Here is a 24481-nt window from a genome sequence, read left to right as displayed (position 1 = left end):
GACAAAAGAAGGCCAGTTTCACTATGAAAGTTCTCTATCATTTTCTTTCTATATCAATTTCTCTTATTCTGTCATTGTGTTTCTCTTTTTCATTTAGCTATTTACACTGCTCAAAAAAATAAAGGGAACACTAAAATAACACATCCTAGATCTGAATGAATGAAATAATCTTATTAAATACTTTTTTCTTTACATAGTTGAATGAGCTGACAACAAAATCACACAAAAATTATCAATGGAAATCAAATGTATCAACCCATGGAGGTCTGGATTTGGAGTCACCCTCAAAATTAATGTGGAAAACCACACTACAGGTTGATCCAACTTTGATGTAATGTCCTTAAAACAAGTCAAAATGAGGCTCAGTAGTGTGTGTGGCCTCCACGTGCCTGTATGACCTCCCTACAACGCCTGGGCATGCTCCTGATGAGGTGGCGGATGGTCTCCTGAGGGATCTCCTCCCAGACCTGGACTAAAGCATCCGCCAACTCCTGGACAGTCTGTGGTGCAACGTGGCGTTGGTGGATGGAGCGAGACATGATGTCCCAGATGTGCTCAATTGGATTCAGGTCTGGGGAACGGGCGGGCCAGTCCATAGCATCAATGCCTTCCTCTTGCAGGAACTGCTGACACACTCCAGCCACATGAGGTCTAGCATTGTCTTGCATTAGGAGGGAACCCAGGACCAACCGCACCAGCATTTGGTCTCACAAGGGGTCTGAGGATCTCATCTCGGTACCTAATGGCAGTCAGGCTACCTCTGGCGAGCACATGGAGGGCTATGCGGCCCCCCAAAGAAATGCCACCCCACACCATGACTGACCCACCGCCAAACCGGTCATGCTGGAGGATGTTGCAGGCAGCAGAACGTTCTCCACGGCGTCTCCAGACTCTGTCACGTCTGTCACATGTGCTCAGTGTGAACCGGCTTTCATCTGTGAAGAGCACAGGGCGCCAGTGGCGAATTTGCCTATCTTGGTGTTCTCTGGCAAATGCCAAACGTCCTGCATGGTGTTGTGCTGCCCACCTGTGGACGTCGGGCCCTCATACCACCCTCATGGAGTCTGTTTTTGACCATTTGAGCAGACACATGCACATTTGTGGCCTGCTGGAGGTCATTTTGCAGAGCTCTGGCAGTGCTCCTCCTGCTCCTCCTTGCACAAAGGCGGAGGTAGCAGTCCTGCTGCTGGGTTGTTGCCCTCCTACGGCCTCCTCCACGTCTCCTGATGTACTGGCCTGTCTCCTGGTAGCGCCTCCATGCTCTGGACACTACGCTGACAGACACAGCAAACCTTCTTGCCACAGCTCGCATTGATGTGCCATCCTGGATGAGCTGCACTACCTGAGCCACTTGTGTGGGTTGTAGACTCCGTCTCATGCTACCACTAGAGTGAAAGCACCGCCAGCATTCAAAAGTGACAAAAAACATCAGCAGGAAGCATAGGAACTGACAAGTGGTCTGTGGTCACCAACTGCAAAACCAGTCCTTTATTGGGGGTGTCTTGCTAATTGCCTATAATTTCCACCTGTTGTCTATTCCATTTGCACAACAGCATGTGAAATGTATTGTCAATCAGTATTGCTTCCTAAGTGGACAGTTTGATTTCACAGAAGTGTGATTGACTTGGAGTTACATTGTGTTGTTTAAGTGTTCCCTTTATTTTTTTGAGCAGTGTATTTCCTTCTCTCTCTCTTTCCCTATCTTCATCCATTCCCTTTCTCTCTACCCCAATCACTCTCTCTCTCCTATGAGTGATATAGTGATCTAGTTGTAGGCTATTAGGGGACAGCAGACAGACAGAGGCCCTAGTGTGATGTAGTTGTATTTGGAGACAGCAGACAGACAGAGGCCCTAGTGTGATGTAGTTGTATTTGGAGACAGCAGACAGACATAGACCCTAATACAATTACATCACACTAGGGGCTCTGTCGGTCTGTCTGCTGTCCCCTAATAGTTCCCGAGTGGTCTAAGTCACTGCATCGCAGTGCTAGCTGTGCCACTAGAGATCCTGGTTCGAATCCAGGCTCTGTCGTAGCCGGCCGCGACCGGGAGACCCATGGGGCGGCGCACAATTGGCCCAGCATCGTCGTCGTTGTCCAGGGTAGGGGAGGGAATGGCCGGCAGGGATGTAGCTCAGTTGGTAGAGCATGGTGTTTGCAACGCCAGGGTTGTGGGTTCGTTTCCCACGGGGGGCCAGTATGAAAAAATTATGTATGCACTCACTAACTGTAAGTCGCTCTGGATAAGAGCGTCTGCTAAATGGGAGAAAAAAAAAAATAATGCCTACAACTGGATCACTATATCACTCATAGGGGAGAGAGAGTGATTGGGGTAGAGAGAAAGGGAATGGATGAAGATAGGGAAAGAGAGAGAGAAGGAAATAAATAGCTAAATGAAAAAGAGAAACACAATCTCATCCCTCTATACCTCCGCCTCATCCCTTGTTTTTATGACCACAATATGGTGGTGTTAAACCCACATCTCCTAGAGGTATGGCACGCAGACGCGCCCGAGTCAGAGATCACTACTGGAATGACGACCAGTATTAACATTTATTGTAATATATTTACAGAGCCGTGCATAATCAGTTATCTTAGACAAATGCAAATATTATGATCGTCTATGGTATGATCCTTATTATCAGCTGGGAGGGCGGAGCTAAACTGTAATTCTGTGAAGATCCCAGTCAGAGAGGGGGAACAGGTCACCATGTGGTTTCAGTGTTGTTTCATCCTATGGTAATGAATAAGGCATGTAGTGGCTAACAGGGAAACTAACAGAAGTCACTGGTGTGCCATGGTGACCACGTCAACCAATGACAAGAGCAGATACTAGGTGTGTCACAATGGAAAGCTGTGAGCCCTCTTAGTTTCCAGGCAGAGGAGGAGAAGATGAGGACGAGGAACATTTTCACTGTGAAAGCGTCTCTGCAGTAAAAGGATTTCAAATCCTCAGCACAACAGGTTTGGAATGCAACAGATCCGCATCTGATTTATTTTCCTTTCCCACCCTGCATAAATTATCACCAGCTTCACCCTCACATGGTGGAAGTTGTCAAATGAGAGGATTTATAAATCAGTGGCGTTATAGGTATTGGGAGGTAGGCTTTTAAGGTCTCTTTTGACTGTAGTGGTGTTTTTGTGGGAGGTTAAAAACAAGACAGAGAGAGAGAAAGAGAGGAAGACATAAAAGGAGTCAAGCGGAGAGGAAAAGGAAACACACAGAGAGAGAGAGAGAGGAAACAGAGTGCATTCCTGTCACGGTTGCATGATAATTACTGATTCGTTAGTTATTGAAGACCTGCTCACTGATTTCATTACCAGCAACAGCCGCTCAGTGAAAGTGAGAGAAAGAGAGAGAAGGGAGAGGAAAGAGAGGGAGTGAGAGGTTGAGGGAGAGGGGAGTGAGAGAGAGAGAGAGAGAGAGAGGTTGGGGGAGAGGGGAGAAGGGATGTTGAGGGAGGGAGTGCAATTGCGATATGACTTGCGATTTCAAAACACTTGGGTGAACTGAACTGTTGGAAGGATTATTATAATTCCATAGTTAGAATGTATTTGTGGGCACTTTGAATACAGTGTTGTTTGACATGACAACGAATGGAAAAGCCGTGGAGGCGTTCATAGAATTTGAATCTCTATAGAGGCGTTATTATGACAGGTTAGGAATCAAAGTGTTGGTCATTGTTTCCCAGGGGAGTGGGACCCTATAATCCAGGGTTCTCTAACCGGTTTATCACAGACACTGCAAGCTCCCAGCTACTATCTAGTCAACGCAACATTGACATTATCCCACCCCTTGGTTACCCATTATTGGCTTAAAAAGCCAAACCTAACACAATATCTGCCAATTAATTTCCAGCAATATTACCCCTGTCTGTCTGTGTGGGAAGACTTGCAGGGGAAAGGAGAAGAGAAGAACGTGCCTATTTGAAAGCTAGAAAAAAAAATGAGTAGCTCGCGACATGTTAAATTTTTTTAAAAAGTAGCTCTCATGCTAGAAAAGGTTGGAGACACGTGCTATAATGTTTGGCTACATTAAATGTTATCTCTTACTTCATGTAGCTAGCTAACATTCATGCTTCGCCTATTCCTCTCTGATTTAGAAGATACCTTTGCACAAACAACATGCTGATTTAGGCCTACACAATCACAGGTATAATTTATTAGCTAGCTAGCCATTAGCATTAGCGGCTAACACGCTTATTTTAGCCACAACTTGCTAAGAAAAGACCAACTAGCTGTTTGCAGACAGTAAGATACACAAACTAATAGTGGAATTATAGAATGCTTGTGGATTTATATTAAACAAGCAAAGTGGAAAGCAACATCGTTGTCATCAACATATTGTTGCATCTGCTGCATTGCAAATTATCTCGTGGTCTAGCAACAACTGCGCTCCTTGAGTGACGGGGGCGGGGCTTGGTAAGAGAGAGAGGGAGAGAGACGACTCAAGTAGTGGAGTAAACTATCAAAACAGTTTTCTTGCACATGCAAGACGACAGAGATGAAAATATCCGTTAGAAATTTAGAAAGAGGGGAGACCTAATATGCAACAACTAGCATGGGTTGCTAATACGATATAAAATAATTGCTCCACCAATACAGTCTGATTTTGGCTAGGTTACTTTGAAGCAAGGTAAGTCATGCCTCGTAATATGTATTAAAATCAAACAATTAAAAATGCACTATGCAGAAATCGCTCCGCCATTTCCTGGTTGTTAAAATTCTAATAGTTCACCTAATTTCAGTTTATGTGACAAAACAAGCAAGTATAGTGTAGACAATCATTGTACCATCTAAACCGCTGTGAAATATATTTTCCATAACCAAAAATATTGTATTTTCAGGTGTTTGAAGCTGGTGTACAAAACCGAAAGTAAAAGTAAAACTTAAGAACGGGAAGTATAGAAATACCACACATAGAACAGATCTACCTCTTCTTAGACTGGCTTTCAATGAGAATGACAGATCTATAACACACATTTCTATGTGAATTTGGTCGGGTCGCCCAAAAAGTTACATCTTGCAGCTTTAAGTATATGTTTTGAAAATGCACACTGCCTCCAGCTCATTGCAGAGTGGTGTGTGACGTGCTGATGAAGCCTGTCTTCCGTTGTCTGTGTTTACTGTCTGAGATGCAGTAGGAGCAGCTCTCACGCTGTCTGACAGATTTTCCTCTCAAAGGCTCTGTATCTGTTTGCTGTGTGTGTGATAAATAAGATACATAACGAATATACTGTACACACGCACCTATTTAATTCCACTAAATTATGCAAATTCACCTACAGACTGATAAGCATGACCAGTCAAATGTATTTCCATCAATAAAGAGGCTAATAAATATTATTTCTCAATGGGATTTCTTTCTTCTTTTCCCGGACAATTGGCAGGCGCCAATTTTATTTATCGGCTTTTCAAATTTGTTTTTTTTCTCCAAAAGCCGGCTATTACCGGCTAACGGAAACCCTGGTGTGTGTGTGTATGTTGGTGTGTGTGTGTGTATGTTGGTGTGTGTGTGTATGTTAGTGTGTGTGTGTGTGTATGTTGGTGTGTGTGTGTGTGTATGTTAGTGTGTGTGTGTGTGTATGTTAGTGTGTGTGTGTGTATGTTAGTGTGTGTGTGTGTATGTTGGTGTGTGTGTGTATGTTAGTGTGTGTGTTAGTGTGTGTGTGTGTATGTTAGTGTGTGTGTGTGTATGTTAGTGTGTGTGTGTGTACGTTAGTGTGTGTGTGTGTATGTTAGTGTGTGTGTGTATGTTAGTGTGTGCGTGCCCGTATGCATTTCCAACCTGGTCTGTGTAGTCCTGGGGGAAGCTCCACCGCACGGCAGGATCTGGAGGTAATTGACAGACAGCATTAATCAGCGGTGAGAAACACAGCCTTCGCAGCGCTGCCTCAGAACACATACATATTAATGAGAGGGGTGGGGCAAGGGTGGCTGCCGCCAGTCGGCGCGCACACACACACACTCAGATACACAACCGCACACACACACACATAGACCAACAACACAATAACACACACACACAAACACACAGTAGCAGCTAGCTAACACTGTGCAGAGACGGAGGATGTGTGCGCCTCTAATATGCTAATGCGTCTCCTCCATGTAGATATGATGTGATATTATACACCACATCATCCCTGTTAGGGCATGTGGATATCAGACCTGCACGTACAGTCATTTATACACACATCCTACCCTGTGTGTTTGCCATAGATGGAGAGAGAGAGAGATGAGCAGTGATGAATTGTGCTGGTGCAAAGAGCTCCTGGTTTTGTTCGTGTTCATTTCTAAACATTTAAGTAACACTGCCATGCATTTTAAAGACACGTGAACATCCAGAATACACAGCAAGTGGAGTGGAGTGGAGTGAATTCTGTTATTCCGCTTGTGTAATAATAACACAAATATCGCTCCATCATCTCCATTACTAGCAATTACCAAAGTAATCCTACGCAACAATATGTCAGTACTATGTAGTAGATGTGGTAATTAGACCTACGGTGTTACCACAGAGAGACCTAGACCTAGCCTACATCATGACTGAGATCATGGCAAAGGAATGGTCCCAAAAGTGTCAAACCCACCCGACAGTGCCGGGTTAGCCATGTCAAGCTCTTCGAAAGGACTAGAAAGAAAACAAATCATATTTTTTTTACCACCAGTGCCACGTTCAGTAGCCAAACGTTGTCAAACGTTGCAGATAGAAATGCCACAAATAGAGCCGATGTGATTCCTTGTTCTACATTTCAGAGAGGCATGTCAATTTGTAAGTCGCTCTGGATAAGAGCGTCTGCTAAATGATGTAAATGTAAATGCATGTTTGTGCTACATAGCATATAAACGTTGTGTCCTGCTGAACGCTCCCCAGGTCTATCGCAAAGTCTACATGAGGAAGAGTTCACGGCCGTAGTGTCACTATCAAAGAGGCTTCTGGTAAATATTGTTTCCACAGGTGATAAAGTTCCAGAGTCCAGACCACAACAGACTAAAAACTGTTTTTTTGTCCAGAAATAGCCTTAATTTGGGTCCAGGAAACTGGCCCAATGGGCTAAGAAAACGTCATTTTAGATTTAGAACTTCAACAGCCGGCATGCTGGCACAGAGACTTCCAAGTTTCATTCTGGAAAACTAAATTATAATCTCCCTCTCACAAGGACACATACACACATACACACATCATAAACAGACCACCATATTTCTCACCTGTGAAGACAAACAGGCAACAGGAGTAAGCAGACAGACAGAATCAAAGTTGCCTTCCATAATCCTGTTGGATGTTTTCACGGACCTCCTCTAAAAAGACCCTGACAAAGACACTCTTCTCCCCTAGGAGACCCACCATCCCTCCCCCCTTCAGCCCTCCACCACAAATACATAAACCCCTTCATCCCACCATGTACACCAAGTATTGGTCTTCACAAAGTTTGCTGCTTCAGTGTTTTTAGATATTTTTGTCTGATGTTACTATGATATACTGAAGTATAATTACAAGCATTTCCATAAGTGTCAAAGGCTTTTATTGACAATTACATTAAGTTTATGCAAAGAGTCAATATTTGCAGTGTTGACCCTTCTTTTTCAAGACCTCTGCAATCCGCCCTGGCATGCTGTCAATTAACTTCTGGGCCACATCCTGACTGATGGCAGCCCATTCTTGCATAATCAATGCTTGGAGTTTGTTAGAATTTGAGGGTTTTTGTTTGTCCACCTGCCTCTTGAGGATTGACCACAAGTTCTCAATGGGATTAAGGTCTGGGGAGTTTCCTGGCCATGGACCCAAAATTTCGATGTTTTGTTCCCCGAGCCACTTAATTATCACTTTTGCATTATGGCAAGGTGCTCCATCATGCTGGAAAAGGCATTGTTCGTCACCAAACTGTTCTTGGATGGTTGGGAGAAGTTGCTCTCGGAGGATGTGTTGGTACCATTCTTTATTCATTGCTGTGTTCTTAGGCAAAATTGTGAGTGAGCCCACTCCCTTGGCTGAGAAGCAACCCCACACATGAATGGTCTCAGGATGCTTTACTGTTGGCATGACACAGGACTGATGGTAGCGCTCACCTTGTCTTCTCCGGACAAGGTGTTTTCTGGATGCCCCAAACAATCGGAAAGGGGATTCATCAGAGAAAATGACTTTACCCCAGTCCTCAGCAGTCCAATCCCTGTACCTTTTGCAGAATATCGGTCTGTCCCTGATGTTTTTCCTGGAGAGAAGTGGCTTCCTCGCTTCCCTTCTTGACACCAGGCCATCTTCCAAAAGTCTTTGCCTCACTGTGCGTGCAGATACACACACCTGCCTGCTGCCATTCCTGAGCAAGCTCTGCACTGGTGGTGCCCCGATCCCGCAGCTGAATCAACTTTAGGAGACGGTCCTGGCGCTTGCTGGACTTTCTTGGGCGCTCCCCTGAAACCTTCTTCACAACAATTGAACCTCTCTCCTTGAAGTTCTTGATGTTCCAATAAATGGTTGATTTAAGTGCAATCTTACTAGCAGCAATATCCATGCCTGTGAAGCCCTTTTTGTGCAAAGCAATGATGACGGCATGTGTTTCCTTGCAGGTAACCATGGTTAACAGAGGAAGAACAATGATTTCAAGCACCACCCTCTTTTTAAAGCTTCCAGTCTGTTATTCTAACTCAATCAGCATGACAGAGTGATCTCCAGCCTTGTCCTCATCAACACGCTCACCTGTGTTAACAAGATAATCACTGACAAGATGTCAGCTGGTCCTTTTGTGGCAGGGCTGAAATGCAGTGGAAATGTTTTTTGGGGATTAAGTTCATTTTCATGGCAAAGAGGGACTTTGCAATTAATTTGATCACTCTTCATAACATTCTGGAGTATATGCAAATTGCCATCATAAAAACTGAGGAGGAGACTTTATGAAAATATATATTTGTGTAATTCTCAAAACTTTTGACCACGACTGTACATACACCCCTCCATCCAATATACATACACCCCTCCACCCCACCTTGCTGAGCCGTCAGGGGAATTGTATGCTGTTTTTATGGGTGAGAGGATGGGAACCACTGCCAGACACGGAGAGAGAAATGGAGAGAAGGAATGAAGAGAGAAAAGGAGAGGGCCTCTCTCTCTCCATCTCTGACCGTAATGCTCCCCAACTCCCTTCCCTCATCTTCATTTCCCTTTCTATTCCCCTGCCCTCTACTCACTCCTCTCCCCTCTCCTCTCTCCCTCCTCTCTCCTCCTCCACCCCTCTCTCCCCCCACCTCTCCCCAACTCCCCCATCACTCCTCTCGCTCTCCCTCACTCTCTTCTCTCCCTCACTCCTCTGTCCCTAGCTCCCCCCTCACTCCACCTCTCCCTAACTCTCTCTCCTCACTCCACCTCTCCCTCTCTCCTCACTTCACCTCTCCCTAACTCCCCCACTCTCGCCACCTCTCCCTCACTCCCTCTCTCCCCTCACTCCACCCCTCTCTCACTCCCTTCCTCTCCACCTCTCCCTCACTTCACCTCTCCTCCCTCCCTGTCCCTACCTCTCCCTAACTCCCCCACTCTCGCCACCTCTCCCTCACTCCCTCTCCCCCCTCACTCCACCCCTCTCTCACTCCCTCCCTCTCCACCTCTCCTCCCTCTCCACCTCTCCCTCACTTCACCTCTCCTCCCTCCCTCCCTGTCCCTACCTCTCCCTAACTCCCACACTCACTCCACCTCTCGCCACCTCTCCCTCACTCCATCTCCCTATTCTCTCTACAGCTCTGCCTGTCATCCTCCTCCATCTCTCCTGCTGCTGTAATGTAGTAGAGTGGTAGGCCGGACCAGGCAAGGAGTGTGTTAGACCCCCACGGGGCTGAAGGGGTTAAGGTGAAAATTAGGAGGGTTAAAGTGAAGGTTTGGGGGATTAGGGCGAAGGGTAAGGGGGGTTAAGGTGAAGGTTAGGGGGGGTAAGATGAAGGTGAGGGGGCTTAAGGTGAAGGTTAGGAGGGTTAAGGTGAAGGTTAGGGGTCTTAAGGTGAAGGTTAGGGGTCTTAAGGTGAAGGTTAGGAGGGTTAAGATGGAGGTTAGGGGGGTTAAGGTGAAGGTTAGGGGTCTTAAGGTGAAGGTTAGGGGGGTTAAGGTGAAGGTTAGGGGGGTTAAGGTGAAGGTTAGGAGGGTTAAGATGGAGGTTAGGGGTCTTAAGGTGATGTTTAGGAGGGTTAAGCTGGAGGTTAGGGGGGTTAAGGTGAAGGTTAGGGGGGTTAAGGTGAAGGTTAGGAGGGTTAAGATGGAGGTTAGGGGGGTTAAGGTGAAGGTTAGGGGTCTTAAGGTGATGTTTAGGAGGGTTAAGCTGGAGGTTAGGGGGGTTAAGGTGAAAGTTAGGAGGATAAAGAAGACCGCCCACTGCCCCCTTCCCACACACACACACACACACACACACACACACACACACACACACACACACACACACACACACACACACACACACACACACACACACACACACACACACACACACACACACACACACACACACCCACCCTCCCTGCTGCTGAGGTAGAGACGCAAATGTCATCATGAAAGACCTACATTAGGGGTGGGCGGTATTCCGGTATGAATGTGAATACCGGTATGACGGTGTGCCATGATATGGATTTTGCCATAACGTGCATATCATGATAAATTAATGTATGATATAAGGTGGTTTTGTTTTGTTTAAAATTTCTGTCGAGTGATACAGCCTAGTGGGCTAGTTCAAATTGTTTATTTTACTACAAACATAGCCTTTTTTAGCAAAGAAAAAAACTAGAAGCATGGACGTTACACGCGATCTGCCTGCCAATCAAAGTCAACAAACAAGCATGCACAACTGCAGAGTAAGCAAACATTTAGTGAAGTAAACTCCTTTCGTTAGCAAAAGTGTCCGAAAATCAAGCATTGAGGATGACTGAAGACAAGAAAATAACACTATTGGAGGTTGATTTGCAGGACGACGAAGAATTGGTTCGAAAAAAGGGGGCCTCCTCTGTCGTTTGGAACTGACAAGAAGAGCAAGAAGTGGAATGAGATAACGAGCGCAATTACGTATCACATAGCGAAAGACATGGAACCAATTCAAACTGTGGAGAAAGACGGTTTCAGAAAGTTGATTCGAACTCTAGACACAAGATACGAGATCCCGAGCCGTAAATACTTCAGCAAAACATGTCTGCCAGAACTCTACACAGAATGTCGGGACAGAGCTGCCAACGAAATCCGTAACGCTGCATTCTTCTCTACCACTGCCGACTTATGGTCAAGCCGGACCACAGAGCCATACATTAGCCTCACGATTCATTACATTGACGACAACTGGAAGCTGCAAAGCAAAATGCCTTCAGACCTCTTATTTCCCAGACGACCACACCGGATAAATAATTGCAGCTCGGCTGAGGGAGGCACTTTCATCCTGGGGCTTTAAAGAGTGGCGTCAAGTATGTATAACTACCGATAAAGCATTGGAGCTGAACAAATGGACAAGACTAGAGTGTTTCAGACACAGGCTACACGTTGCCATTGGTAAGTTTCAACGTCCAAAACACATAGAGCTAGGTAGAAAAATAACCTCACTTCAAAACAACAACATAAAAAGCAGAATAACTATTGTATTCCTTATCTCCTCTGTTTAAAGTTAGAGCTGATTACATTGCCTGATACAGCTATGCAAATCGAGAATATTTGTAATTTGTAAATGTGTGCAATATCCAAACATCACATGGATTACATTGCTTTAATTTATAATTGATACATTAGCCTATGGTTTAAATATATGAATCTATCCTCTCTCTTTCAATAATAAATAGCCTACTCAATAAATGATCCCGTTTTCTAAAGAAACATAGCTCTCTTAATCACAACAGTTGTTTGTAAATCTATAGATGGATTAAATGTGTAATCATGTCCAGTGTCCATGCTGTAAATTGTCGTAGTTACAGTAGATGCTATGTTATTTCTATTGAATAATTGTGATTCATATGTAATTATTTTTCACCTTTTTATTTTGCAGAGCGGAGTGTCCAAAACAAACCTTGGGTTTCCCGGGCCACAGGAGTGTGCAAGAAAGTGGTCAGCACATTTTCCTATAGTTGGAAGAAGCAGAAAGCCCTGACAAGTGCACAGGATAAACTGAGCCTGCCCCTCCACAAGCTCATCACGGAATCTCCGACAAGGTGGGGATCTCGACAAGGTGGGGATCTCGACAAGGTGGGGATCTCGACAAGGTGGGGATCTCGACAAGATGGGGATCTCGACTGCAGATGATGGAAAGAGTCCTGGCAGCAGACAACAAAAACACGGCACCTTGCACCCTCCTGACAAGACATTGAGGTCTTTTAATCTATCACGGCAGCACTTAAGCCCCTCCAGGATTTCACAGATGCCCTGTCAGGAGAGACATATGTGAGTGTGTCCTATCTGAAGCCGGTCCTCCATTTGTTCAAGACGGAGGTTCTGAAATCAAATGAGGGCGAAGCCAAACTGACCGGAGAGATTAAGATGAGGGTCCTCAATTACCTGAATGACAAATACACCGACCCTGAAACAGATGAGCTGCTCACCATGACTACCTTTCTGGACCCAAGGTTCAAGACCACCTACATGACCACTGAGAAGCTGGTGAAGGTGAAGGTGAGAGCTGCCTCCGAGACAGAAGCCCTCCTGGTAGGGAACACAGCCGTGGGAGACTTCTCTTTTGAAGAGAACCAGAGTGAGAAAGAAGCTGCCACTGCTCCACAATCAGCAAAAAAGTCCAAGAAGAGCCTTGGGAGCTTCTTTAAGAAAACCAGTAGTGCACCTGCCTTAAGAACCCAGAGACAGGTCATCGAGCAAGAGCTGGACAGCTACACTCTGATGATGGCAGCAGACAGTGAGGCTGATCCTTTGGAGTGGTGGCGAGTTCACGAATCCAACTTCCCACAATTGAGTTGTCTGACAAATAAATACTTATGCATCCCTGCCACAAGTTCACCCTCTGAGAGAGCATTTAGCACTGTGGGCAATGTGGTCACATGCCACAGGGCAACTTTGAAGCCAGAAACTGTCAATAGGCTGGTGATCCTGGCACGGAACTTGTGAAGAGGGAGGCAGTAAATTGTTACATGCTGAACTGAAGAAAAAAACTGACTGTAAGAGTGTCAACTAGAATACAGTTAGCCAATGAGAGTGTCAACTAGAATACAGTTAGCCAATGAGAGTGTCAACTAGAATACAGTTAGCCAATGAGAGTGTCAACTAGAATACAGTTAGCCAATAAGAGTGTCAACTAGAATACAGTTAGCCAATAAGAGTGTCAACTAGAATACAGTTAGCCAATGAGAGTGTCAACTAGAATACAGTTAGCCAATGAGAGTGTCAACTAGAATACAGTTAGCCAATGAGAGTGTCAACTAGAATACAGTTAGCCAATAAGAGTGTCAACTAGAATACAGTTAGCCAATGAGAGTGTCAACTAGAATACAGTTAGCCAATAAGAGTGTCAACTAGAATACAGTTAGCCAATAAGAGTGTCAACTAGAATACAGTCAGCCAATGAGAGTGTCAACTAGAATACAGTTAGCCAATGAGAGTGTCAACTAGAATACAGTTAGCCAATAAGAGTGTCAACTAGAATACAGTTAGCCAATGAGAGTGTCAACTAGAATACAGTTAGCCAATGAGAGTGTCAACTAGAATACAGTTAGCCAATGAGAGTGTCAACTAGAATACAGTTAGCCAATGAGAGTGTCAACTAGAATACAGTTAGCCAAAAAAGAGTGTCAACTAGAATACAGTTAGCCAATGAGAGTGTCAAATAGAAAACAGTGAGCCAATAAGAGTGGATGGAACTTACAGCTGCTTAACATTATGGCTGAACACATCTATAGAACTAACCCGATATAAACAACCAGTTTACTTCCGTAAAGTGCAACCCATTAGGAGCTGGGGACTCATTTATAATCACCACCAGTACAAACCTTCACCTTATTATGAAGACCCTACATGACGTCGGCCACTCCTCTGTGTGAGGCATACACAGCACCAGGTTAAAATAAAGTGGTGACAAACCACATCATACACTCATACACCCTGAAGCAAGAACGCAGATTCTCACATTCAACCAATGAGTTATAGGCCTAAGCTGTTTACTATTGATTCACAAACAGTATTATTCAACATTTATAAATCAGCTACTTATAGGCCTAAACCTATTGTTAAATGTGTTAACCAATAACTCATCTCTAAATGAGTTGGCACACATTTGCTCACAGCGCAGGAAGAATGTTTAATTGTTGGTTTTTGCCTAATCCCAGAAACAACTGGATAGCGGTTAGATTGAATGGTAGATTGAATGGGAGCCCTGCTCATTAAGAGAGACCAGATTCCATATGGAGAGCAGCAGTTCTCTGGTCAGAAGAAAAGGTTGAACCCCCTCTCTGCATCCCTCTCCTCTACACCCACCGCAAGATGAAGGGCCTTGCAGCAACTGCCTCTCCTTGTTCCTCTTTTCTCCCCCGCTCTCCCTTCCTCGGCCAGGGGTTAAACTGCTGCACTATAACCTCGCCTTGGCAATCACTTCTTTCTCTCTCCCACTCTCTCTTTTATCTTTAAGAGATTTATTTCACCGTATGTAGTGGTCCAGATTAGGGCCTCAGGCCTGTATAGCCTGGGGATAAAGGCATTGTCTTAACGGACACTAAGTAACTGACTGAGGAGGCAGCGACCGGCCGGGAGGAAGCTGCCGCTACTTAACATCCACAATGGCCGCCATTGTAGGGCGAGGGCTGATCGGGCTGCAGGGGCCAGCTTCAGAGACCGTCTAGACTTTGAGCCAGCTAGTCAAGGAACCGCAGGAGAAAATCCCATCAGCCACTGGAGTGAAAGTTAACTAAGGTAACCTGCTGTGAACCTGATGACGATGTCAAGCCAACATATGGCCCCAAATGTCTATTGTTGGAACGAGTTTTCTTCCTACTGAAGGAGTGAAGAGGCGAGAGGGGGTGAGACGGGGGCAGGAGGAGGGGAGTTGGGAGCCTAAAGGAAGGAGGAATAACTGTGGTCATGGCTTTACTTCTGGATCACTAGCCTTATTCTGTTTAGGAGGAGCCACACCCCCACAACTCACAATTAAAAGGAGTAAGCAGATTAACTGGCATCTTTCAACTGGCGCTGAATGAGAACACTCAGACGTTTACAACGTGTTCTCATCCCTCATTCCTCTCGCCGGTCTCACACAGCCAATGGCATTACATTTCATGCTGACTTAGTAGGCAATGGGGCCAAGAAAGGAAAAACTTCTCACCGATGATATGGTCCTTAAATTTACTAGTGGTGATCGGTCACACCGTATTAGTGGCTGGTTCGGTAAAAGTAGATATTACGGTCTAGGCCCATGTACTGTGGTGTCCTGAAAATGCCTCTCAGCAGCACACTTTTGGGGGAAAAGCACCAGTTTACATTCCTACTGAAGGTACTTTCTAGTTGGTGCAGAGATTGACTATACAGGCTACATACAGTGGGGGAAAAAGTATTTAGTCAGCCACCAATTGTGCAAGTTCTCCCACTTAAAAAGATGAGAGGCCTGTAATTTTCATCATAGGTACACGTCAACTATGACAGACAAATTGAGAAAAAATAATCCAGAAAATCACATTGTAGGATTTTTAATGAATTTATTTGCAAATTATGGTGGAAAATAAGTATTTGGTCAATAACAAAAGTTTCTCAATACTTTGTTATATACCCTTTGTTGGCAATGACACAGGTCAAACGTTTTCTGTAAGTCTTCACAAGGTTTTCACACACTGTTGCTGGTATTTTGGCCCATTCCTCCATGCAGATCTCCTCTAGAGCAGTGATGTTTTGGGGCTGTCGCTGGGCAACACGGACTTTCAACTCCCTCCAAAGATTTTCTATGGGGTTGAGATCTGGAGACTGGCTAGGCCACTCCAGGACCTTGAAATGCTTCTTACGAAGCCACTCCTTCGTTGCCCGGGCGGTGTGTTTGGGATCATTGTCATGCTGAAAGACCCAGCCACGTTTCATCTTCAATATCCTTGCTGATGGAAGGAGGTTTTCACTCAAAATCTCATGATACATGGCCCCATTCATTCTTTCCTTTACACGGATCAGTCGTCCTGGTCCCTTTGCAGAAAAACAGCCCCAAAGCATGATGATTCCAGCCCCATGCTTCACAGTAGGTATGGTGTTCTTTGGATGCAACTCAGCATTCTTTGTCCTCCAAACACGACGAGTTGAGTTTTTACTTGGACGAGATGGGTCCCATTATGCCTGGCGAAAACCAAACACTGCATTCCACAGTAAGAACATCATACCAAAGGTCAAGCATGTTGGTGGTGGTGTGATGGTTTGGGGATGCTTTGCTGCCTCAGGACCTGGACGACTTCCCTTAATAGAAGGAACCATGAATTCTGCTCTGTATCAGAGAATTCTACAGGAGAATGTCAGACCATCCGTCTGTGAGCTGAAGCTGAAGCGCAGCTGGGTCATGCAGCAAGACAATGATCCAAAACACACAATCAAGTCTACATGAAAATTGCTAAAAAGCAACAAATTGGAAGTTTTGGAATGGCCTAGTCAAAGTCCAGACCTAATCCCAATTGAGATGTTGTGACAGGACATGAAACGAGCAGTTCATGCTTGAAAACCCACACGTCACTGTGTTAAAGCAGTTCTGCATGGAAGAGTGGGCCAAAATTCCTCCACAGCGACGTGAGAGACTGATCAATAACTACAGGAAGCATTTTGTTGGAGTCATTGCAGCTAAAGGTGGCACAACCAATTATTGAGTGTAAGGGGGCAATTACTTTTTCACACAAGGGAATTGGGTGTTGCATAACTTTGTTTATGAAATAAATGAAATAAATATGTAATTGTTGTGTTATTTGTTCACGTATGTTCCCTTTATCTAATATTAGGTTTTGGTTGAAGATCTGATAACATTCAGTATCAAAAATATGCAAAAGTAGAGAAAATTAGAAAGGGGGCAAATACTTTTTCATAGCACTGTAAGTATTTGATACATCAGAAAAGCAGAACTTAATATTTGGTACAGAAACCTTTGTTTGCAATTACAGAGATCATATGTTTCCTGTAGGTCTTGACCAGGTTTGCACACACTGCAGCAGGGATTTTGGCCCACTCCTCCATACAGACCTTCTCCAGATCCTTCAGGTTTCGGGGCTGTCGCTGGGCAATACGGACTTTCAGCTCCCTCCAAAGATTTTCTATTGGGTTCAGGTCTGGAGACTGGCTAGGCCACTCCAGGACCTTGAGATGCTTCTTACGGAGCCACTCCTTAGTTGCCCTGGCTGTGTGTTTCAGGTCGTTGTCATGCTGGAAGACCCAGCCACGACCCATCTTCAATGCTCTTACTGAGGGAAGGAGGTTGTTGGCCAAGATCTCGCGATACATGGCCCCATCCATCCTCCCCTCAATATGGTGCAGTCGTCCTGTCCCCTTTGCAGAAAAGCATCCCCAAAGAATGATGTTTCCACCTCCATGCTTCACGGTTGGGATGGTGTTCTTGGGGTTGTACTCATCCTTCTTCTTCCTCCAAACACGGCGAGTGGAGTTTAGACCAAAAAGCTCTATTTTTGTCTCATCAGACCATATGACCTTCTCCCATTCCTCCTCTGGATCATCCAGATGGTCATTGGCAAACTTCAGATGGGCCTGGACATGCGCTGGCTTGAGCAGGGGGACCTTGCGTGCGCTGCAGGATTTTAATCCATGACGGCGTAGTGTGTTACTAATGGTTTTCTTTGAGACTGTGGTCCCAGCTCTCTTCAGGTCATTGACCAGGTCCTGCCGTGTCGTTCTGGGCTGATCCCTCACCTTCCTCATGATCATTGATGCCCCACGAGGTGAGATCTTGCATGGAGCCCCAGACCGAGGGGGATTGACCGTCATCATGAACTTCTTCCATTTTCTAATAATTGCGCCAACAGTTGTTGCCTTCTCACCAAGCTGCTTGCCTATTGTCCTGTAGCCCATCCCAGCCTTGTGCAGGTCTACAATTTTATCCCTGATGTCCTTACACAGCTCTCTGGTCTTGGCCATTGTGGAGAGGTTGGAGTCTGTTTGATTGAGTGTGTGGACAGGTGTCTTTTATACAGGTAACGAGTTCAAACAGGTGCAGTTAATACAGGTAATGAGTGGAGAACAGGAGGGCTTCTTAAAGAAAAACTAACAGGTCTTTGAGACCCGGAATTCTTACTGGTTGGTAGGTGATCAAATACTTATGTCATGCAATAAAAGGCAAATTAATTACTTAAAAATCATACAATGTGATTTTCTGGATTTTTGTTTTAGATTCCGTCTCTCACAGTTGAAGTGTACCTATGATAAAAAATACACAGACCTCTACATGCTTTGTAAGTAGGAAAACCTGCAAAATCGGCAGTGTATCAAATACTTGTTCTCCCCACTGTATATACCAGTAGGGTCTGGGGATTCTCCCATTTTACATCTGAATCGAGACAGAGAGACAGACAGAGCAAGAGACAGAGAGAACGAGCGAGCGAGAAGTGTGTCTCCAGGCTAGTTGGGAAGCAACCCAATTTCACAGCTTCACGACTGAGCGGAGCAGCATATGGACGTTGGCGAGGCGAGCTCTGTGACAGGCTCCACTCTGCGTTCGTATCACCACATAACACTGGTGTTCCCAGTCAGCCTCCATACTGGTCCAACATTATGTCAAACACTGGCTACGCCTCAGCGAGCTAGCTAGCTCTGCCTTCCTCCACACTACATATTGGTGTATAGGGGCTATAAAAAGAACGCTTGCTGTCATTGGATATCTCAAGTCATATGAACTGAATTCCTCTCTCTCCCCAATCAATGACTGTCTTCGACTCCTACATTGTGATATGAATTCTAAGTTCTAAGTATCAAACGTACAAGGACAACATTCTAGTTCTAGAATACAGACTATGGGTTAGGGCTGCACGATATGGGTAAAAATCTAATTGCGATTTGAAGTGCAATATAGATCAAAATACTTGGGTGAACTGTTGGAATCATAGACATAGAATGACTTATATTAAGACGCTAAGTGGAAAGCTGTATGTTCTTGTCTGGAACAACCATTTGACCTAACAGAACAGCATTCAAACTTAAAGTGAATCGAACAGCAAGGAGGAAGAACTGCGCTGATTGAGTTAAAGGGGGCAGAGCTATAAAAAGTAAACTATAAAAACTGACGTTACACACGGCTGAGATGCATTTCAAAATATTGCACGTGGTATGGATCTCTTGTGATATGGATATTGCACATGTCAATATTGCGATTTCAATGTGAATTCGATTGACTGTGCAGCCCTAGGTTCCAGATTATAGGCCTAACTAGACGCTTGTAGAACATTCCAATTCTAGACTGGCTAGATGAAGGGTCTGTGCTCAGTGAGCATTCCACCTCAGGTGTTGGTTTAAAAAAAATGCACTGGAACGGCGCTACTTCAGGTAATCACACATTTCTCCCCATATGCTGTAACCATCTGCCTCAGTTTAAAAACAGTACCTGTAAAAAACTAAATTACCCATACAAAGATTTGACGATTAGCCTACCACAGAGAACCTGCTTTGAGGGGAGTAGGTACAAGCTGTGCCTAACCACTGAACTAGGGTCAGACACAGGTCACTGCATTAATGGTTAAGGTTAGGGCAGTTTTGACAGCCTTCTATTCTCTCATCCATGGCGTATGAAGGATGGATCTCCCTCCATGACATGTAGTGTAATCCCAGCCTAGAGTGCTGTACACATCGCGCCCAGAAGCTGCTAGCTGCTGATGATGACAGAGTAAAGCGTTGCCTTTGGCGTCTACACGCTGGTGCCGTCGTACTGTAGCAGGGATCTGAGGTTAACACAAGGAGCCTGTCAGACAGCTATCAATCTCTAGTGGAATGACACCACCACCACCACCGCTGCTGCATGGGTTCAATGTAGGCACTAGGCAACATGTTACGGTTGCCATGGAGATGGACAAACCTGTAGTGTTTCTCTTTCCAATACCTTCACTAGTAGATAGATGGACTTCACTGTGTGGCTCAGTTGCACAATGCCATACTATTTTTTTCAGTTCAAGTGAAAATGTTTCTCAGCTCTAGTTGTTGGTGTGGGCTACTTCCTGGACCACCTCAAAAACAGAAGATATATGGGAAACAGTCAAGCTGGATGTATTTTTAGCTCAAGGGGGTGTTTTAAGGTCGTGCTTGTATCCGTTTTCACTGAGGCTAGTCAGGCTACACTCTGCAGCACACATGCATTCTTTAGTTATCCTGCCTCAGTCAGCATCAACAACAAACGAACAACAATGATTCACGTAAACACACTATGAGTAAGAGACGACTTGGCCTACCACTGCACAAGGACATTAGGGAGATACAACTTGGCCTACCACTGCACAAGGACATTAGGGAGATACAACTTGGCCTACCACTGCACAAGGACATTAGGGAGATACAACTTGGCCTACCACTGCACAAGGACATTAGGGAGAAATGACTTGGCCTACCACTGCACAAGGACATTAGGGAGAAATGACTTGGCCTACCACTGCACAAGGACATTAGGGAGATACAACTTGGCCTACCACTGCACAAGGACATTAGGGAGAAATGACTTGGCCTACCACTGCACAAGGACATTAGGGAGAAATGACTTGGCCTACCACTGCACAAGGACATTAGGGAGAAATGACTTGGCCTACCACTGCACAAGGACATTAGGGAGAAATGACTTGGCCTACCACTGCACAAGGACATTAGGGAGAAATGACTTGGCCTACCACTGCACAAGGACATTAGGGAGAAATGACTTGGCCTACCACTGCACAAGGACATTAGGGAGAAATGACTTGGCCTACCACTGCACAAGGACATTAGGGAGAAATGACTTGGCCTACCACTGCACAAGGACATTAGGGAGAAATGACTTGGCCTACCACTGCACAAGGACATTAGGGAGAAACAACTTGGCCTACCACTGCACAAGGACATTAGGGAGAAATGACTTGGCCTACCACTGCACAAGGACATTAGGGAGAAATGACTTGGCCTACCACTGCACAAGGACATTAGGGAGAAATGACTTGGCCTACCACTGCACAAGGACATTAGGGAGAAATGACTTGGCCTACCACTGCACAAGGACATTAGGGAGAAATGACTTGGCCTACCACTGCACAAGGACATTAGGGAGAAACAACTTGGCCTACCACTGCACAAGGACATTAGGGAGAAATGACTTGGCCTACCACTGCACAAGGACATTAGGGAGAAATGACTTGGCCTACCACTGCACAAGGACATTAGGGAGAAATGACTTGGCCTACCACTGCACAAGGACATTAGGGAGATACAACTTGGCCTACCACTGCACAAGGACATTAGGGAGAAATGACTTGGCCTACCACTGCACAAGGACATTAGGGAGAAATGACTTGGCCTACCACTGCACAAGGACATTAGGGAGATACAACTTGGCCTACCACTGCACAAGGACATTAGGGAGATACAACTTGGCCTACCACTGCACAAGGACATTAGGGAGAAATGACTTGGCCTACCACTGCACAAGGACATTAGGGAGATACAACTTGGCCTACCACTGCACAAGGACATTAGGGAGAAATGACTTGGCCTACCACTGCACAAGGACATTAGGGAGAAATGACTTGGCCTACCACTGCACAAGGACATTAGGGAGAAATGACTTGGCCTACCACTGCACAAGGACATTAGGGAGAAATGACTTGGCCTACCACTGCACAAGGACATTAGGGAGAAATGACTTGGCCTACCACTGCACAAGGACATTAGGGAGAAATGACTTGGCCTACCACTGCACAAGGACATTAGGGAGATACAACTTGGCCTACCACTGCACAAGGACATTAGGGAGAAATGACTTGGCCTACCACTGCACAAGGACATTAGGGAGAAATGACTTGGCCTACCACTGCACAAGGACATTAGGGAGAAATGACTTGGCCTACCACTGCACAAGGACATTAGGGAGAAATGACTTGGCCTACCACTGCACAAGGACATTAGGGAGAAATTACTTGGCCTACCACTGCACAAGGACATTAGGGAGAAATGACTTGGCCTACCACTGCACAAGGACATTAGGGAGAAATGACTTGGCCAAGGTTGAATGCAGCCAAGCAGTGTATTCACTAGCTTATTTCACAACGCCTTAGCTCTAATCAGTTAGCCTCATCATGTTGCTGTCAGCACAGCAGTCCACTCTACTAGGCAGTAACTGAGAAACTACAAAAGCACTACATACAGTGAGGGAAAAAAAGTATTTGATCCCCTGCTGATTTTGTACGTTTGCCTACTGACAAAGAAATTATCAGTCTATAATTTTAATGGTATGTTTATTTGAACAGTGAGAGACAGAATAACAACAAATAAATCCAGAAAAACACATGTCAAAAATGTTATAAATTGATTTGTATTTTAATGAGGGAAATAAGTATTTGACCCCGTCTCAATCAGAAAGATTTCTGGCTCCCAGGTGTCTTTTATACAGGTAACGAGCTGAGATTAGGAGCACACTCTTAAAGGGAGTAAACCTGTCAACAGAAGCAATCAATCAGATTCCAAACTCTCCACCATGGCCAAGACCAAAGAGCTCTCCAAGGATGTCAGGGACAAGATTGTAGACCTACACAAGGCTGGAATGGGCTACAAGACCATTGCCAAGCAGCTTGGTGAGAAGGTGACAACAGTTGGTGCGATTATTCGCAAATGGAAGAAACACAAAAGAACTGTCAATCTCCCTCGGCCTGGGGCTCCATGCAAGACCTCACCTCGTGAAGTTGCAATGATCATGAGAACGGTGAGGAATCAGCCCAGAACTACATGGGAGGATCTTGTCAATGATCTCAAGGCAGCTGGGACCATAGTCACCAAGAAAACAATTGGTAACACACTACGCCGTGAAGGACTGAAATCCTGCAGCGCCCGCAAGGTCCCCATGCTCAAGAAAGCACATATACAGGCCCGTCTGAAGTTTGCCAATGAACATCTGAATGATTCAGAGGAGAACTGGGTGAAAGTGTTGTGGTCAGATGAGACCAAAATCGAGCTCTTTGGCATCAACTCAACTCGCTGTGTTTGGAGGAGGAGGAATGCTGCCTATGACCCCAAGAACACCATCCCCACCGTCAAACATGGAGGTGGAAACATGCTTTGGGGGTGTTTTTCTGCTAAGGGGACAGGACAACTTCACCGCATCAAAGGGATGATGGACGGGTCATGTACCGTAAAATCTTGGGTGAGAACCTCCTTCCCTCAGCCAGGGCATTGAAAATGGGTCGTGGATGGGTATTCCAGCATGACAATGACCCAAAACACACGGCCAAGGCAACAAAGGAGTGGCTCAAGAAGAAGCACATTAAGGTCCTGGAGTGGCCTAGCCAGTCTCCAGACCTTAATCCCATAGAAAATCTGTGGAGGGAGCTGAAGGTTCGTGTTGCCAAACGTCAGCCTCGAAACCTTAATGACTTGGAGAAGATCTGCAAAGTGAGTGGGACAAAATCCCTCCTGAGATGTGTGTAAACCTGTTGGCCAACGACAAGAAACGTCTGACCTCTGATTGCCAACAAGGGTTTTGCCACCAAGTACTAAGTCATGTTTTGCAGAGGTGTCAAATACTTATTTCCCTCATTAAATGCAAATCAATTTATAACATTTTTGACATGCGTTTTTCTGGATTTTTTTGTTGTTATTCTGTCTCTCACTGTTCAAATAAACCTACCATTAAAATTATAGACTGATCATGTCTTTGTCAGTGGGCAAACGTACAAAATCAGCAGGGGATCAAATACTTTTTCCCTCACTGTAACTGCTTTCTACCCTCACTTTAAAAATTAGATAGGAACTAGATTACATTTACATTTTAGTCAATTAGCAGACGCTCTTATCCAGAGCGACTTACAGTTAAGTGAGTGCATACATTTTCATACTGGCCCCCCTGGCCCCCCGTGGGAATCGAACCCACAACCCTGGCGTTGCAAGCGCCAACTCTACCAACTGAGCTACACGGGGCCCTATTAGTATTATAAGTATTTTCCTAAATATAAGCAGTGGTCCCATTCCCTATCTAGTGCACTACTTTTGACCACTGCTTATATTTGGAAAAATACTTATAATACTAATTAGTCCATTTTATTTTATTTTACTAGATCAATGTCTTGGGGGATTATGACAATGAAGGAAGAGGAAAATGGGGGGGGTTGATCTGAGCACGGACTACTTAAACAATGACAACAACACTGCATATGCTAATTCCCTATGATACTCAGAGAAACAGAACACCCCTGGACCAATCAGGTGAGAGAATGATGCAGCATGTGTGATCACAAATTAGTCACATGATGCGTGATGACAAATTGCAGGGCTCATCCCTCACAATGACAACCACTGGCTGTGACCTACATTCTGTGGGGGAAATGGGCTGCATCCCAAATAAGGGGCGATAGCCCCCAC

At 45.1% G+C, this 24481-nt stretch overlaps 1 protein-coding gene across 2 annotated transcripts in view; it reads right to left on the bottom strand.

Annotated features, from left to right (window-relative positions):
• The window catches only part of LOC121534086 (DENN domain-containing protein 1B), a 191824-nt gene that overhangs the window by 148633 nt on the left and 18710 nt on the right, over positions 1-24481 (bottom strand). For both annotated transcript variants that reach the window (XM_041840540.2, XM_041840541.2), the window contains exon 3: positions 5789-5832. In XM_041840540.2, coding sequence (XP_041696474.2) covers positions 5789-5832 — 44 coding nt within the window. The remainder of the gene's footprint in view (positions 1-5788; positions 5833-24481) is intronic.

Source organism: Coregonus clupeaformis, chromosome 20 (genome assembly GCF_020615455.1).
Source record: "Coregonus clupeaformis isolate EN_2021a chromosome 20, ASM2061545v1, whole genome shotgun sequence".
Taxonomy (NCBI): Eukaryota; Metazoa; Chordata; class Actinopteri; order Salmoniformes; family Salmonidae; genus Coregonus; species Coregonus clupeaformis.
This window is presented reverse-complemented; position numbering and strand designations above follow the sequence as displayed.